At 43.0% G+C, this 19,182-nt stretch overlaps 1 protein-coding gene across 1 annotated transcript in view; it reads left to right on the top strand.

The window, feature by feature from the left end:
• Positions 1–19,182, top strand: part of CIMIP6 (ciliary microtubule inner protein 6) — a 179,133-nt gene that overhangs the window by 111,850 nt on the left and 48,101 nt on the right. The window contains exon 4 of the mRNA XM_069234192.1: positions 7,957–8,072. Within this exon, the coding sequence (XP_069090293.1) occupies positions 7,957–8,072 (116 nt within the window). The remainder of the gene's footprint in view (positions 1–7,956; positions 8,073–19,182) is intronic.

The following is a 19,182-nucleotide window of genomic DNA, read 5'->3' as shown; positions in this document are numbered from 1 at the left end:
GGGGGTCTTGGGATTCCCTCTGCAGGCGTCGTCATGGAGGGGTGAAGAGGTCAACCCAGGTTGGGCTCTTGGTCGCCGTCGCCTGGGGGTCCTCTCTGGTCAGTTGGGCCACCTGGACTCAGGCCGTGGGCATCCGGTGCAGAATGGTTAGGACTCACGCTTCTATGAGTGAGGTGGGAGTCCTTTAGAAGAGGTTTCTTCTTTTCTTCTTTGGACAGGTGTGAAGCACCTCCACCCAGTGCAGGCTTTGTTTCTGGCCGCAGAGAGCCCAAAGGCTGTCACCTCATGGGGTCAGAAACTTGTCTCTCAGTCGCAGGCTGGCACTGAAGGATAGGATAAAATACAGGGGGCATCTCTAAGATGCCCTCTGTGTGCATTTTGTAATAAATCCAACACTGGCTCAGTGTGGGTTTATTATTCGGAGAAGTTTGATACCAAACTTTCTAGTATTCAGTGTAGCCATTATGGAACTGTGGAGTTCGTTTTGTCAAACTCCCAGACCATATACTTAATATGGCCACACTGTACTTACAATGTCTACAAATGGACTTAGACACTGTAGGGGCATATTGCTCATGCAGCTATGCCCTCACCTGTGGTATAGTGCAACATACCTTAGGGCTTTAAGGCCTGCTAGAGGGGTGACTTACCTATGCCACAGGCAGTGTTTTGTGTGCATGGCATCCTGAGGGGGATGCCATGTCGACTTTGCCTTTTTCTCTCCACCAACACACACAATCTGCAATGGCAGTGTGCATGTGTTAGGTGAGGGGTCCGTTAGGGAGGCACAACACATGCTGCAGCCCTTAGGGACCTTCCCTGGTCACAGGGCCCTTGGTACCACTGGTACCTTTTACAAGGGACTTATCGGTGTTCCAGGGGTGTGCAAATTGTGGAAACAATGGTACATTTTTAGGGAAAGAACACTGGTGCTGGGGCCTGGTTAGCAGGGTCCCAGCACACTCTCAGTCAAGTCAGCATCAATATCATGCAAAAAAGTGGGGGATAACTGCAAGAAGGGCCATTTTTCTACAACTGTTGAAAGGGTTACCTGAGCAAATAAATATACATTGCGAAAAGTTCAATTTGTACGGTAGTGTGGATTGTAAAACCTAAGAGAGTGAGTCGTAGATATTAGTAATTCTAATGAGCAGAGGGAGCTTTCGAGAGTCTCTGTGGCACAGTGGCTAACATATTTGGAGGTGCACTTGTCTTCCAGAGAGAGAGCGTATCAGATTATGTTTAGGATGAATGAGCTGTTACTCGGCGATGTAGGCACAGGCTCCTTCTTGTCTTGTTTGGCAGGTCGAATCCTGGAACAAACATTGGTATCTCTGGGCGACCCAATGAATCTTTTAATTGACACCGTCCCTTACTAGTAAAGGATGCAAAACTTGTAACAGTTGAGTCACTTCTGCGCATATACAAATCGTGCACAGACCCGTGACTGGAACAACAGTGACATTTTCTTGTCCACCTATGAGCTTTGTATGGGTCACTTGTGGATAAATAACTCTTAGCGTCCAGAAATGTTAATGATCGGTCCTACTGTCATCAGGGTCGGGACAAAAGGCAGCCTTCTACAAAATAAAACGTTTTCTTCCAATCTCAGGAACAGCCCATACCTGTTTCATGGAGGGGAGGCACTGTTTTTCCCTTAAAAGTAATGTGTCAACAAGAGAGCTCTGGCAAAACATTTCCCCCTTCCAGTATTGATAAAATGAGCTTCATTGGGTTGCGTTCTAGAAACGCAATATTTTCTAAATCCTGTGTTACAGGAAGAGACGTTTTAAGGAGAGGGTGATTGCTGTGGGTCCCTTTCCCTGTAGCTCCACTTTGCCTATTTATATATCTCCACCTCTTTCCTTGCCTCCTCCTACCTCTGACTCTGTCTCTCCTCCCCCTGGTTCATCTTTAGGATTTATAAAGATATATATAAATTATTTTTCTGTGAACCCTGTTTCTGAAGGTTTGTTCGCATCACACAGGCTTAAATTAGCAGAAATGGGTAATAAAATTCAAAGTTGTTACTAACAGTGAGCCCCAAAACTGTTCTTGCGTGGTGCCCCAAAAATCCTTAAAACACTGACAGGACTACAAATCAAATTATATGGTGGCAAGCTCTGAGTCACACGAAGCAGCTAGTGCTATTTCACAGAGAATGCCAGCACACACTGACCTTCCTCATGGAGCTATGTTTCAAGCATTGTTCATTCTCGAATGTGCTCCTCACATGCAAAAGGAAGGACATCTCTTTGCAGCGACGCAGGAGGCTGTTGAGCATGAGAAAGGGGAAAATTCGGATTGCACTTGGGCATCAGCACACTGGAGTCTTTGTGTCCCAGTACTGAAGAGTCTCTACGTGCAGGGCGATGTGAAGTGTCTTTTTATGGCTGACGCTTCCGTCTCCATGGCTGTTTCAGCTCCTTCCTAAGTAACCAGGGTAAGAGAGAACGGTTCCAGAATGTCCTCTGCCACGAACGGAGCTTTCTACTGAGGTAAGGTTTAGCAAAGAGGACAACTAGCTGCTGCCCCAACACGTTTGCAGTCATTGCTTATAAGTTTACAACAAATACATACCACGAGAGCACAAGGGGCCCGTAATAATTGCCATCAATTGCCTGCTTCAGAATTACAATTACCGGGGGTCCCAGTAACTCTGGCTGCAGGGAAATATGGCAATTATGAGTTTTTGTTGAATAACATTTGGAAGTCGGGCTCACCATGCCTCTATGGAGGGCCGGCTGTAGCGCTGGTGGTGCCCTGTACAACATATTTTTTGCGCCCCCCCAATCTCCCTATGACCACCTTCTCGGATTCACTCACTACCAACCACCAAATGTGTCACTCATCTCTCCATAGCCCCTTTCACATACATGTATTTGTTTTAAAACGCGTGTAGAGGCTGGCTTTACTAATCAACTCAGCTGTCCACATAGAATACAGAGCTGTTATTTGCAACAGGAATATTAACCATCTATGCTACTTAATGGCGAGTCAGAGCTGCCGCTAAACAAAACTCCCATCTCTCTCCCTAGCAGGAACATTAATCGCAAGAAGTATCTTGACATTTTAATTGTTTCCTAAAGGCTGGACGCACAATAAACTTTTCAGAAGGTGCTTTTAAGTACTTGCTAAACACAGCGCCCCTCCTGAGGTCAGCGCCCAGTGCGGCAGCACCGCTCGCACCGCCCTAAAGCCGGCCCTGCCTATATTGTACGCTTTTCCCCAGTATTCCTCCTAGACTTCGCCTGCTTGAACAGGGTGAAATCTCCAGTTGAAACACGGGTTATATGACGGAACACTGAATTTTAAACTACTACTAACCTTAACAACGAGGTCGGAACACCGACCTCGTCTTTACTACTAATGATTTTACCACGAATGCCTTTACAACGATATTTCATTGTAAAGGCATTCCTGATAAAATCATTAGCAATAGGCACCATTCACCCTACATCCCTCACCCCACCCCCCAACCCCACCCCAAAACCTAAAACCCCCTGACCCCCCACCCACTCCCCAAAACCAAAAACGCCCCACCCCCCCAACCCCACCCTAAAACCTAAAACCCCCTGACCCCCCACCCACTCCCCAAAACCAAAAACGCCCCACCCCCCCAACCCCACCCTAAAACCTAAAACCCCCTGACCCCCCACCCACTCCCCAAAACCAAAAACGCCCCACCCGCCAACCCCACCCTAAAACCTAAAACCCCCGACCCCCTCCCCAAAACCAAAAACGCCCCACCCCCCAACCCCACCCCAAAACCTAAAACCCCCGACCCCCCACCCCCTCCCCAAACCAAAAACGCCCCACCCCCCCAACCCACCCCAAAACCTAAAACCCCCTGACCCCCCACCCCCTCCCCAAAACCTAAAAACCCCCACTTACCTGAGTCGTCACCTTGTCATCTGCGTCGTCCTCCTCAGCCGACTCCCTTGTTTGTACCTTAACCATGCATGTTCGTTGTTCAGGACATGCGTGGTTAAGGCACAAAATAACGAAGTCGTGGTTAAAGAAAGCGTTGTTCCGCTTTCGTTAACCAGGACTTCGTTATAAAAAATTCGGCATAAAGGATGTTTCCCGAAACACGTGGAGCTGTGGTTCTCCCACACAACCCAATACCTCCTCCATTGGAATTATCAGACCACTCTTAATAAAGGCAGAAAAAAATCGCATCAAGTCAAAACTAGAGCGTTTCGTTTGAGTCAGACTGATGGTTCAATTGAAAAGTGTGTCACTGCAGGGATCTATATTATGCAGAAATGCGCATCTGAGATAGTCTGTGATGCTTTAAGGGTACGCCTATATCAGATGCGATCTATACAGCTGCAGTGATATAATTTCTGAATCATGTCACTAAATGTGGATTGCATAAATGGCATATGATAAATTAGATCCTTGATTAATATGCATAACACATTTTGCATGGCTATTAGGCATGAACGTCATGATAAAATATATGCAGCACTCGTTACTGAACTCAGTATTACATTCCAAAAAGAGATACACATTTACCTTGTGAAGAGCGAATACAGAAAATGAGATTGCGACAAATAAAATGATAATAAAATTGTTTTGTCATTTTATTTGCCACTGCCTGTCTGACTCTGAGCATGAGCGTGACGCTCCTCTGCTATGACGGAGGAGCCGTCCCTGGCATAGAGTGGAATAAAGTAGTGTGTACTAGCGTAGAGGGAGTTGCGTACAGTGGAGTAGAGTGTTGTGGCATAGGGTGGAGTAACTTGTCATAGAGTGGTGTGGCATTGTGTGGAGCAGAGTCATGCAGTAGAGTGGCATAGAGTGTTTTGGATTGTCGTTGAAGAATTAGAGTCTCATAGAGTGGAGTAGAGTGTTGTGAAGTGGCATAGCATCTCGTAGAGTGGAGTTGCATAGAGTGAAGTAGAGTGTCGTAGAGTGGAACAAAGTAGCATGGAGTGGCATAGAGGGTGTTGCGTAGAGTGGAATGGCATTGAGTGTTGTGTCGTAGACTGGAATGTCATAGAGTGGAGTGTTGTAGAGTGGAGTGCTGTGGAGTGGCAAAGAGTGTTGTAGAGTGGAGTGTGATAGAGTGTAGTGGAGTGGCATAGAGTGGTGTAGATTGGCATAGTGGAGTAGTGTGCCAGAGTACAGTGGTGAAGAGGGAGTTATGTGCAGTGTTGTGGAGTGGCATAAAGTGTAATGGAGTGTCATGCAGTGAGTAGAATGGAAGGGCATAGAGTGGAGTGGCATAGGGTGGTGTAGAGTGATGTACAATCTAGTAACATAGAGTGGAACAGCGTGGAGTAGAGTATCATCTTATTGATATAGTTAAGCCTAAGCCTTTGTCCTCTCATCCGATAATATTCATTTGTGTAGTTTGAATATCCTTTGGAAAATAGTGAAAGGCATAAGTTATTTCCTTATTGTATAAGCCCTGAGGAAGTCTTTTCAAGGACGAAATACTTGTTGGCTGTGTTTAGACTGCATATCATATTAAGATTTTAGCCACATCTATGGAATGTATATAGTGCATGTCAGAATGTACACATCATTGAATTTTGCCTTCTATTTGCGGAATGTGTATATTTTGTTTATACAATATATGTGCATTACGTATGATATGACCTGGTTAACTATTTTCATATGAATGTGCTTTTCAATAACTACAATTTATGGTTATAAATCTACAAACTTCTCAGAACAAAATGTGTAATTTGGGCTGTGTTCCAAGCAAGTATGCAGTGTCATTGAGTAACGTAGTGCCTTGTGGACTGTTGTGGAGGCAGTAGTGTGGAGAAGAACAAAGCTGAAGAATGTAGAGTGGAGTAGAGTGGAAAGGCATAGAGTGGAATAGGGTGTCGTAGAATATAGTGGAGTGGCATAGAGTGGAGTAAAGTGGTGTGTAGTGTCATAGAGGGAGTTGCATGCAGTGGAGTAGAGTATTGTGGTGTACAGTGGAGTGTCATGGAGTGTTCGGGAATGTCATGGAGGGAATAGAGTGCCATAGAGTAGTGTGGAGGGGTGTAGAGTGGAGTAGAATGTTGTGGAGTGGCATAGAGTGTCAGAGTGGAGTGGCATTGAGTGTCATGCAGCAGAGTATCGTAGAGTGGGGTGGGGTGGGGTGGGATGGCATAGACTGGAGTGACGTAGAATGGAGTAGAGTGGCGTAGAGTAGAGTGGTGTAGAGTAGACTCTCTGAGAGTGGAGTGGCATGGAGTGGAGTAGAGTATTGTAGAGTGGGTTGGCATAGAGTGGAGTAAAGGGGAAGGGCATAGAATGCAGTAGAGTGGTGTACAGTAGAGTATATTGTCGTAGAGTGGAGTGGCATATACTGGAATAGAATGTCATAGAGTGTAGTGCCATAGAGTGGAATGTAGTAGAGTGGACTGTCGTAGAGTGTTGTATCGTAGAGTGTTGTGTCATAGAATGTTGTAGAGTGGAGTGGCATAGAGTGAGTACAGTGTTGTGGAGTGTTGTATCGTGGAGTGGCATAGAGTGGTGTAGAGTGGAGTGGTGTAAAGTGGCATAGTGGAGTAGACTGAAGTAGTTTTTTAGAGTAGAGTGGATGTGAGACACCGCACAAGAGAAACTGAAGGACTATGGCCCAGATGTATCAAACGTTTTTGCATTCGCAAACGGTGCGAATCGCGAAATTTGACCGTTTGCGAACGCAAAAATGCCTTTCACAATGTATGAAAGGCATTTGCAGTGCAATTTTAAGGAATCGCAAAAATAGTGATTCCTTAAAATTGCGACCCCATTTAGAGAATTGCAAATTGCAATTCTCTAAATAGGAAATCGCAAATAGAGAATTCCTATTTGCGATTTCCAAAGCACATGTATCAAGCATTTCCTAAATGCGAATTGGGCATTTAGGAAATGCAATTACCACAAATTCAAGTTTGGTGGTAAGCATGTGCAATTTTAAAAAATGCATTATAAATGCATTTTTAAAAATGACATGTAGCACACACATGCCCATAAGGCATGTGTGTGCTTCACATGTCTGCAAATATTTTTTTTGGGGTGCATCAGAGGGGGCCTTAGGCCCCCAGCACCCTGGGGTTTGCATTACCTAATTTACGAATTCCTAACTGGAATTTGCAAATTGGGAAATGCAAAACCATTCGCACCTATGGGCCTACAGGTCCATAGGTTTGAATGGAGTTGCATTCTCTATTTGCGATTCGGTAATAGCGTTTGCCAATTTAAAAAAATTGATTACCGAATCGCAAAATTCAAACATTCTATTTTGCATTTCTTAAATAGCGATTTCTTAAAATTCGCTATTTAAGAAATGCAAACCAGATCTTTGATACATCTGGCCCCTTATTCGGCACTTAGATGTAGGAGGCTGCAAAACAGACCTTTCTAAAGCTGGGACTCTGCCCATCTATGTGGAGCTAATGACCACATAAATTAGCAGGGATATTGGAAAAATAGTCTTCAGACACACCACCGACTGCTACCTAGAGGCAGGTACAAGAGCCGTTTTATACAGTGGAGTATCATGGGCTCAAGTTCAAGCAAGAGATAGGGGCCCCGTTTTGTTGCGCGTGTAGTTAAACAGAGCCATGATCAGGATTCCGTGGGCCTCTCAGGTCTCTGGGCCCCAGTGCCGCTGCACCTGCTACACCACTGATAAATATGCCTCTGATTGTATAACGCTATTAGATACTTGCTTTGGGAGGAAAATCCTGCTGCGATGGACTCAGCTCCCACTTACTTCCGCTTCCAGCTGTTCCCCGTGCGCTCAACTCTCTGTGTTATTGATATGCATGAGGCCTATAATGTGCAAAAGCCAGGAACCATGCTCCTCGTATAAATAATTACGTGCCAATCAATGACTGCTTCATGCCTCCTCTGAAAACTTTAACTGCCTCTATTTCCATAACAGGAATCACATTTCTCTGTTCTTTAATGATGTCCAACATAGTAATGTCCTTTTTTTCTTGCATTGTTTATTTATAGTTCCTCTTGCTACTCCAAGGACAGCTTCCCACCTTCCAAAGTTGCTACTGGAGCAGATCTCGTTTCATAATAATTATGATACCCGAAGATTTACTAATGAACCCCCGCGAGGAAAGGTGAGACGTGCGCGCAGCCTGCTAGCCCGATTTGACACAAGTATATATTATTAGTAGTAATCAGTACATTCACTGAGAGTGGCCTTTGAGATGATTTGTATAGGAAACGGTGCATCTAATTCTGTTCTTTAGTAAAATATCGTTTCCTGTAATTAAAGTATTCATCGTGAACTAAAGGCCAAGGAAGCTAAAGTTCATTCGTTCGAATTATCCCTGTATCCAGCTTGGAAAGTAAACATTATCACATTGGAGTTTTTGGCTCCACAGTCACGACTTTCTCTCATGCATCTGCTCCTGGGATCACATTAAAATAATAGCTGCAGACAACAACCCAGGGATCCTCATCCTACCAACTCAGCTCCCTTTGACACAGTAATAATAACCTCCTCACCGGCCTGAACGAATTCGGAATAGAGGGGTCTGCACCCGGTGTGCCGCTACCGCTCCCCACGCGGCCCATAAACAACCAGAGGGCTGCGCACTCTACCGCGGCTCAGTAGCTATGTCACGCCAATCCTTTATCTGCGGCTTTGGTATGTCACGCAACAGCTATTCAGAGGACACATGAACAACCATCAGGGTATTCACCCCATACTTTCTAACAGCCACCTACTCCTCGATTACCTCTGTGAGAGTATCATGTGACTGAACGGAAACCACCTCAAACAACACCAGGAAAAGAGGCAAACTGACCAATGCTCCACCACCACTTCCCTTGCCCACCGCTATTCCAAGCATATTAAATACCTAGGGGTAACAATGGAACCAAACCTAACTCAAGAACCACACTTAAGTCCAAACTTGCTTCTTCCACCTTCACACATGAGAGACACTTCCCTGCCGTAGTCTACCCCAAGAAACTGTAAGTTGTGATTGTTCCAATCGTCTTACTCTTTGGCAAGACACATGCCCTCTTCCTTGTGTTCTCAGCATTCCTGACACAGGCACTGCAAATGCTGCGGATCGCAACAGCCATACTCCTGCACCAGGGAACACATAACACCAGAAGCATGCTGCACACTATACTGGTTATCAACCAAACGTGTGAAGTTCAAAGCACAGTGCATCACACACAGATCCTTTCTTGGCTTGTGTTTTAAGTTCTGGTAAACCACAATGTTCTAATACCAACCCCTCAGACCACTTGCTCCAGGAACAGCCGCCTAATCTCAAAATCTGCATTGCAAAAAAGAACTAAGGGCCAGATGTATCAAAGGGTGTTGTTACCCATTCTGTGTCAATGGGAAAATGCTTTGGTTCATATGGCCCTTACTTCTCTGTCCTGGCAGCACCTGTGAATAAACCTGCCACACAGCCTGCACACAAGACTGTTTAGCCCTCAAGTAAGGTCTAAAAATCCTGCCCCTCAGCATCCTGTGCTAACGTGATCATAACAAACCTGTTAGTCCACACAGAACAACCTCATAAACTACAGCCCTATTGAACAATTACTTCACCCAGCGTTGAACACTGGTTAGACAATGGATACTGCACTTCAATATGCACTACTCAATACTAACCAAAGGCTTGATCTCACCACAAAACCCCTCAACACCACACCATAACGTTTCCTGTGCCCACCACACAATTTCTCTTCTTTACATAATGTGCAAGCACGTAACTGTCACACCCATACAAAAGTCCAACCTCACACACACCACAGGACTGCAGCCATCTCCATAACACACTCCCTACTCTCATCACAGCCTATAGCATTGGGCAATTAGATAGCCCACAGCAGCTCTTAGCTGTCTTCCACTGTGAGTGGTGCCATTTTTTCTAATCACACGTGCCCATCTACCTAAAAAAAGTGCTCTTAAGTGGCAGGACAGGTGGACCAATACTTTGCGTACAATGCCTTTTCTTTCCTATTTATATCCTTATATTATTTTTTAGTCACCATTCTTTGTTTAAACTATGCGTTAGGTTACATTTATTCATAGCTATTAGTATTGTTCTTTGTACCTGTAAAAATCATATTTACTTTGATGTGATTTAAAAATTAAAAAGTGTTTCTGTAAATACTCTAAGTCCATCTACTGTTCTATTAAAGTTCTAAATATAAGTTACATTTCTATGCTGATTGATTTCTGCCATATTTTCATATGCATATAGCATGTTTTTAAATTTTATGTGGCATATGCTTGCCAAATTATTTAAAAAAAATAACCATTGTACCAGTTTCCCAAGGCCAGACCTAGTAGCTTTCCCAGTCCTTATTGATATTTGCAAGGGCTGGGCATCAGCAGGATCAAACTCACTTAAAGCTGTGCTCATAATCAAACACCATGAGCCTCATTGCCATTCTACTGTACAGGGAGTGCAGAATTATTAGGCAAATGAGTATTTTGACCACATCATCCTCTTCATGCATGTTGTCTTACTCCAAGCTGTATAGGCTTGAAAGCCTACTACCAATTAAGCATATTAGGTGATGTGCATCTCTGTAATGAGAAGGGGGTGTGGTCTAATGACATCAACACCCTATATCAGGTGTGCATAATTATTAGGCAACTTCCTTTCCTTTGGCAAAATGGGTCAAAAGAAGGACTTGACAGGCTCAGAAAAGTAAAAAATAGTGAGATATCTTGCAGAGGGATGCAGCACTCTTAAAATTGCAAAGCTTCTGAAGCGTGATCATAGAACAATCAAGCGTTTCATTCAAAATAGTCAACAGGGTCGCAAGAAGCATGTGGAAAAACTAAGGCGCAAAATAACTGCCCATGAACTGAGAAAAGTCAAGCGTGCAGCTGCCACGATGCCACTTGCCACCAGTTTGGCCATATTTCAGAGCTGCAACATCACTGGAGTGCCCAAAAGCACAAGGTGTGCAATACTCAGAGACATGGCCAAGGTAAGAAAGGCTGAAAGACGACCACCACTGAACAAGACACACAAGCTGAAACGTCAAGACTGGGCCAAGAAATATCTCAAGACTGATTTTTCTAAGGTTTTATGGACTGATGAAATGAGAGTGAGTCTTGATGGGCCAGATGGATGGGCCCGTGGCTGGATTGGTAAAGGGCAGAGAGCTCCAGTCCGACTCAGACGCCAGCAAGGTGGAGGTGGAGTACTGGTTTGGGCTGGTATCATCAAAGATGAGCTTGTGGGGCCTTTTCGGGTTGAGGATGGAGTCAAGCTCAACTCCCAGTCCTACTGCCAGTTCCTGGAAGACACCTTCTTCAAGCAGTGGTACAGGAAGAAGTCTGCATCCTTCAAGAAAAACATGATTTTCATGCAGGACAATGCTCCATCACACGCGTCCAAGTACTCCACAGCGTGGCTGGCAAGAAAGGGTATAAAAGAAGGAAATCTAATGACATGGCCTCCTTATTCACCTGATCTGAACCCCATTGAGAACCTGTGGTCCATCATCAAATGTGAGATTTACAAGGAGGGAAAACAGTACACCTCTCTGAACAGTGTCTGGGAGGCTGTGGTTGCTGCTGCACGCAATGTTGATGGTGAACAGATCAAAACACTGACAGAATCCATGGATGGCAGGCTTTTGAGTGTCCTTGCAAAGAAAGGTGGCTATATTGGTCACTGATTTGTTTTTGTTTTGTTTTTGAATGTCAGAAATATATATTTGTGAATGTTGAGATGTTATATTGGTTTCACTGGTAATAATAAATAATTGAAATGGGTATATATATTTTTTTGTTAAGTTGCCTAATAATTATGCACAGTGATAGTCACCTGCACACACAGATATCCCCCTAACATAGCTAAAACTAAAAACAAACTAAAAACTACTTCCAAAAATATTCAGCTTTGATATTAATGAGTTTTTTAGGTTCATTGAGAACATGGTTGTTGTTCAATAATAAAATTAATCCTCAAAAATACAACTTGCCTAATAATTCTGCACTCCCTGTATACTGGTCAGGACCTTGAACTCTGTGTCTTGTTCCAGCACATTTCTTCAATCTTACCTCAAATACTTTTTCTTGTTTTTTGTTAAGTTACAAGTGCACTCTGGGAGTCTGATACACAAAAGTAAGTTACACTTACATTTTTGAGTATGTTGACTACTTTTTGGCATTCATAGACTACACTTTTGTAGTAACTTACACTTTTGTAAAAAAGTCCAGGACTACACATGGCCAGCTACTGGTCCTGCAACACCCTCCCACAGAAAATAATTGAGGTAGGGACTTAAAATAAATCCCCATAGGAAATAATGTTAAAATAAATTATGTAAAATTGTTAGAAATATAAATATAAAGTAATGTTAAAACTTATAAAACAATAAATATTTATTCTTTAATTATAAGATATTTAATAACCTATTTTGAATTATAAAATAATGCAGCAATAAATGTTAATAATTTTTAATAACATTAAGTGTTGCTTTCTTTTTTAAATACAAAATAGGTTATTTAATAACTTTTATTTTTTACTTCTTTTAAATTCATTATGTAGTGCTGGACTTACTACAAAAGTGTAATTTACTACAAAATATAATTTAATACAAAAATGCTGTTTGTGAATACCAATAATTGGTAAACTTACTCAAAAGTGCATTGTGTGAATCAGGCTCATTTTGTCTCCAGTTTCACACACATTTCTGCATAGAAGATTAATAGAGGGTAGAAAGGAAAAGCGAAAAGAGTAAGTGTGAGAGAGTTGGAGTCCAGAAGGGTAGTGGAAAGCGCACTGTTCACTGCAACTCGATAAAGTATTTCAGTGTGTCCACCTTAGCCACAGCTCTACCCCTCACCTTCTTAAGGAACTCATTACTTAATAGTGAGGCTAGAAAAAAGTGGCGCAGAGTGGAGTAAAGTGGAGTGGCATAGAATGGAGTAGAGAGGCATAGAATAGATTGGTGTACAATAGAGTAGATTGTCAGAGAGTGGCGTGGCATAGTGTGTAATTGTAAATGTAAATTAGCACTTGTATAGCGCACTACTCACCCGTTAGGGTCTCAAGGCGCTGTACTCATACCGCTATGGAACCCCTCCTGGCTTTTCCCTGTGAGGCGCCCACTCCTGAGCACCCCCAGGGTGAAGCCAGGCATCCAAGCGCTGTTGGGGCCGTTGTGGAGATTAAGCAAGCTATTGCCCAGAGTTGCAGAGTGGGACCCATGAATTAGATTAGGCACCGAGGCGAGAATTATCTGGTCAAGGGGAATTGAGCCCAAGACCTGCCGAAGCGGGACTTGAACCCTGGTCTTGAGCGTGTCATAGAGTGTCATAGAGTGTAGTGGCATAGAGTGTATTGTCGCAGAGTGGAGTGTCAGAGTGTAATGTCGTAGAGTGTTGTGTAGTAGAATGTTGTGTCGTAGTGTGAAGTGGCAGAGTGAGTAGAGTGTTGAAGAGTGGAGTGTGTGGAGTGGAGTGGCATAGACTGAAGTGGCATACATTGGTGTAGAGTTGAGTGGCGTGGAGTAGCATAGTGGAGTATAGTGGAGTAGTGTGTCAGAGTAGAGTAGAATAGAGGGAGCTGCATACACTGTTGTAAAGCGGAGTAGAGTGTCATAGAGTGGCATAGACTGGAGTGACAGAGAGTGGGACAGAGTGTCGTAGTGTGGAGTAGAGTGTCACAGAGTGGAGCAGAGTGTCGTGCAGTGGCATAGAGTGTTGCAGAGTGGAGTGGCGTAAAATGTCGTGGAGTAGAGTGTCATAGAGTGGCATAGAGTGGAGTAAAGTGGCATGCAGTGGCATAGAGTGGAGTAGCGTGTCGTACAGTGCCATACAGTGGAGTAGATTTACAGAGAGTGGAGTGTCAGAGTGGAATAGAGTAGCATAGAAGGGGCTGCGTACAGTGTCATAGAGTGGCATAGAATGGAGTGGCATACTGTGGAGTAGAGTGTTGTAGGGTGGAGAAGAGTGGAGTGGCATGGTGTGGACTGGCGCACAGTGGAGTGGAGTAGAGTTTTGTATAGTGGCGTGGAGTGTCTTAGAGTGGAGTGGTTTAGAGTGTCATGGAGTAGAGTGTTGTAGAGTGGAGTAGAGTGGTGTAGAGTGGAGTAAAGTGTTGTGGAGTAGCACAGAGTGGAGTAGAGTGTCATGGTGTAGAGTGACATAAAGTGGAGCAGACTGTCAGAGAGTGGAGTGCCATAGAGTAAAGTAGAGTGTCATACAGTGGAGTGGGAAAAAATTTAGTGTTGTAGAGTAGAGTGTCGTAGAGTGTTGCAGAGTGGATTGGAGTAGATTGTTGTGCCGTAGAGTGGCGTGGCATAGAATGAGTGGAGTCTTGTAGAATTGAGTGGCATAGAGTGTTGTAGAGTAGAATAGCACAGGGTGGAGTGACATAGAGTGGCGTAGAGTGAAGTGGCAAAGAGTGGTGTCGTGGAGTACAGTGGAGTAGTGTGTCAGTAGAGTGAAGTAGAGTGGTGTAGAGGGAGTTATGTACAGTGTTGTAGAGTGGAGTAGAGTGTGGTAAAATGCCATAGAGTGGAGTAGAGTGTCTTAGAGTGGAAGGGTGAGGAGTGGCATATAGTGGAGTGGCGTATAGTGAAGTGTCATAAAGTAACATTGAATGGAGTAAAGTGCAGCAGAGGGGAGGAACACAGAGTCGAGTGCAATAAAGTGTAAGGGTGGGGTGATGTAGAGTTGAGTAGAGTGTCATATCGTAGAGTGTTGTGCAGAGTGGATGGGTGTTGCGTGGAGTGGCCTGTCATAGAGTAGAGTGGCGTAGAATAGCGCTTCGTAAAATGGAGTAGCATGTTGTAGAGTGGCGTGGAGTGTTGTAGAGTGGAGTGGTGTGTCTTAGAGTGGAGTAGCATAGAATGAAGTGGTGTGTCATACAGTGGCGTAGAGTGGAAAGGCACTGAGAGGAGTAGAGTGTTGTAAAGTGGAGTGATGTAGAGTGGAGTGGCGTACTGTGGAGTGTACATGGGGCGGTAGCACACTGCCATTACAAGCAACACATTTTCAGTTGAAATGACCATTACATTTGCACGGACATTCAGTTTTACTGATAAACCCATTACTTAATAGTGAGGCTAGAGAAAGTAAAGTCTTAATATAACATGGAATACAGATCAAGAGGAGAAGTAGTAACACAGTAGAATCAGTGCATATAAAGAAAGACTGAGAGAGTTAGGCTCATAACTGTTCTTGCAGCTACTAAGCAATACATCAAGTTAAACATCTTCTGGTAAAGAGTTCTGCGTTCTCAAGACAAAAGAGGAGAAATCATGTTTCAGTGTCTACATTTTTTAATTAGGAGAATTTCAACGTGAATTTGAGGTTCATATAGTGAGAACCACTAAAGATATTCAATTTGTTGGACAGATATGACGTTTGTGAGGAGTGATCCAAATTATCCTGAATACAATCTATGCTTTCAGGAGCAGCCATGGAGAGTGACAAATAGAGAGGTAGTGTATACTCAGTTCATTTATCGAACATACTGCTGTGTGTAGCACCACTTTAAACGAAACAAGTACATGTTTACTGGCTACTGGTCCGGAAGACTATGGGTGTTTGGTATTGTGGACCATGTAAAGATTGCAGCAAATCACCTTCTGTACGTCAAGACACATGGGTTATTAGGAGCAAGGGAAAAACTAAAATGAACAGTAATGATTTAACAAATGAATACCGGGGAGGGATGATGGCGATTAGAGCAAGCTGATGTAGCCAGGAATGAAATAGGAAGAGTGTAGTCAGGGGAAGAGCAGCAGATCCATGTATCTAAGTTATCTAGAAATAGCTACAATCATGAATTTCATTCAGGGAAGACTTCTTAAGTAGAGGTTTGTGTCATATGCCAACTGTGCCGATCCCTGCGGTGATAATTTCCAAAACTGAACCTCTATTGCACTCTGTTGTTTCAAACTGTGTGCTACTAATAGGTAAATGACATAACAATTCCAGAACTGTACCACAAACACTCATACTTGAGGAGGAGGTTGTGAAAAGGGTTACATGATCAACTGTGTCCAAGCCTTCAGTAAGGTCAGGCATCAATAAGACCTGCCTCATTCAGGATCTGCAGAGGTTAGGCATCCCCAGTGCTAAATTTGTGCTTGATGTTTCCAGTGTGGAGCACCAGCACTTATTTTTGAGGGCCGGCACTTATTTTTCTGCCTCAAGCATTTCCTGCGCGCAAAAGACACATATGGGAAAGAAGGAGGAAGAGAAAAATGAAAAGCATCACAATTGGAGAAAGCTGAAAGCTTCAAGAGTGGGCTGAAAGGGCAGGGAGTGGCTCTAAATGGATTGAAGAGGCCAGAGATGGCTTCAGGATTACACTGACTCAGTGTTCCATGTTCGCACATTTAATTGCAGAAGTCACATGTTTAAGAGGAGGGCTTTGGGCACCAACACGTTTCTATTTACACATTAAGCATTGGGTATCTCTGTACCACTGTTTGCAGAAAGATTTCTAAGAAATAATAATCTATGCTTTGTGATATGGTCAGTTAGTAGGGAAGAGACAACTTTTCCATTAGATTGTCAAGGGAGCTTAGCCATAGCCTAGGTTTTAAAAGTTGGATGGTTCACGAATGGATTGATTACACATGGGGGATGGTTAGCCTGATTTTAGGGTAATCGGATGTAAACATTATTGAAGGAAAGAATTTCCAGAATTCAGGTAAAAATAAGTTATCAAATTTTTAGTGTTGCTAAATGGAATCACCAAAGTAATGGGGTGGTTTTTAACCAATTGAGAGTTCAGAGAAGTGTAGCTTGCACATATTCATGAAAAGAATTCCAAACTAGAACCTTGCTGGAAGACGTTAGAAAGGAGAGTTGATGTGATGCATAATGAACCAAACGAATTGTGTCAAAAATGAGGCACTGTTTCTTTCTATTTAATTTGATTGGAGAAGTTGAGGTTTCTGTATTGGGCTTAAACACTGTTTGATGGTGGAAAAAATGGATTTGGTATGGTTGCATGCATATTTAGTTTCGGAAGTTGTGGTGTTGCAGTTCCACTGATCAAATTTCCTTCATGTGATTTTAGGGTTTTTAGTACGAGTAAAGACTCAGGGGTTTGCAGTTGAATACCAGCTGTCCTCCATTCACTTAATACATGGTTTGTTGGTGATTGAGAGTTCCAACTTAGTACATGGTTTGTTCGTGATTGAGAGTACCAACGTGTGAAAGGTTTTGGTTTCGAACAATTTTGTTTTGGAGATGACCTTGTGTGAGTTAAGTCTCTCGACATCTTGCCACACACATCAGTTAGTGAGTCAGCAGATCTGCGCGTGGTAGCTTCTTTGCACATTATGGTTGAATGTCTAAGTGAGAATATTTAAACATTTTGCAGGAGTTTTGTCTTTTGGATGTGGGAGAAGGAGAATTCTTTTAAAAGGAACTTCTGAATGATCAGATGAATCTCAAATGAAGACAGATTGAACTGATAAGAGGTTGATTTGGGAAAATGCAAGGTTTAAGGTGTTGGTTTTTCTTGTGTGCTGGGAAATGGCAAAATAGGAACACGTCAAAGAAGAAGCAGATGCTGTTGAGACATGCAGCCATAGAGTTTGCATTTATGGTTGTTTGAATTCTAAAATCATCTTGATTAATATTGGGTGAGTAGTGAAGAGAAATTGAGGTCATAAGATCAATGAACCATAGATTTAAGTACATGCCATGTTTAGGGTGTTTGAAGTTAGGGTGGATGGAGATAGCGTTGGAACTGAGAGATTCATGGTATTGGAAAGTTGTTTGAATAAATGTAATGCTGGGGAGCCCACCTTTATGCAGTCCCATGAGTTTCAGAAAGTTATTACAATTCTGTTCCCAGTTTGATAGCTATTTTATGGTGTAAAACTATTTGATCCATCAGCAAGGATTATTTCAAAGATGAAATTAAAAGAAGGCGAGGCCAGCTTTCAGAAATAAATAGGAGATAAAGACTATGGGCCTAATTAGAACTTTGGAGGAGGGTGTTAATCTGTCCCAAATGTGACGGATATACCACCCGCTGTATCACAAGTCCATTATATCCTATGGAACTCGTAATACGGTGGGCAGGATATCCGTTACATTTGGGACGGATTAACACCCTCCTCCAAAGTTGTAATCAGGCCCCATGTGATTTACTGATATTTTCTCATTTGAAACAATGAGCAGAATTAAAGTGTGCATCAATTGGCATGCAATGTACTGATGATTGTTGAATAGGCTGTGGTTGGAAGCAGAGTGTCAGATAGTCTACAGTTCTTGTGCCACAAACCTTGTCCCCAATAGATCCCTACTCTTTGCCTTTGTTGGGACGCTGAATAGAGGAGAGGATATTTTGATATTTTTGTTGCTTTAGAAACCACAACAGAATCCTGAATTGACTAGCTCAGTGGAAGAAATGACCCCCCCAAGTCCTATCATGTGTTGGGGGACATGATAGATATTGGAGGATAAGACAAGTATATAGCTGCCTGGCCTGGCTGTATTTGTGAGAAATTATATGTGTGAAGAACAGCTATTTGCTTTTTGGATGTCACAAGGAATACATTTCTTATGTTCAGAAAAAGATTCCTTTGATTAGACCATCTATTGGGCGAATGAGAGAGAGAGAGAGAGAAACAAATATATATATATATATATCGCTCAAGTATGTAAATCACACAAATTCGCCAGTTATGTTTATGAACGCACACCATACATAGGAGGGCTTTTTTAAAGACTTAACATTTTACCTGTTCCAACCTCTGCTACCTACGGCCATGCACGCGGGGGGAAGGGGTTGGCCTTAGGACCTGACCGGCGGGCTGTTTTTAAAGTACCTGAAACTCGCAAACCAATAGCGGCTCTCACGTTTCGTGTTGTGAAAAAAATCCAGGCTTTTATCTGCAGAGTGGCTTCAAAATTCCAAAGAGATTACGTTCTGATATTTAACCTACCACATAATAAAACAACAGCGTTTCCGAACATTTTTACATGTTAATGCCTAGAACAAATCTATGAGAATCTCTCTGAAATAGACTGAAGAGAGGACAAAATATAGTTTAGCAAAACCTGCTGATCTGAGGAGTGTCCTAATACTATTGAATCAATCTCTTCATCTCCCTCAAAAGGCATGCAGGAAGTTGTAGACTCCCACCTCAATGTCTTTTATCCACGGAAAACAAAGACAATCAATCCACGAGTAATAACTGGGATGAGCTACTATGTTTTCTAGAAAAGATGAGTACACAACTGGTTGCACGTTT

The sequence above is a fragment of the Pleurodeles waltl genome, chromosome 5, assembly GCF_031143425.1.
Source record: "Pleurodeles waltl isolate 20211129_DDA chromosome 5, aPleWal1.hap1.20221129, whole genome shotgun sequence".
NCBI classification, from domain to species: Eukaryota; Metazoa; Chordata; class Amphibia; order Caudata; family Salamandridae; genus Pleurodeles; species Pleurodeles waltl.
Note: the sequence above shows the minus strand (reverse complement) of the source record. Positions and strands in the feature narration are given on the sequence as shown.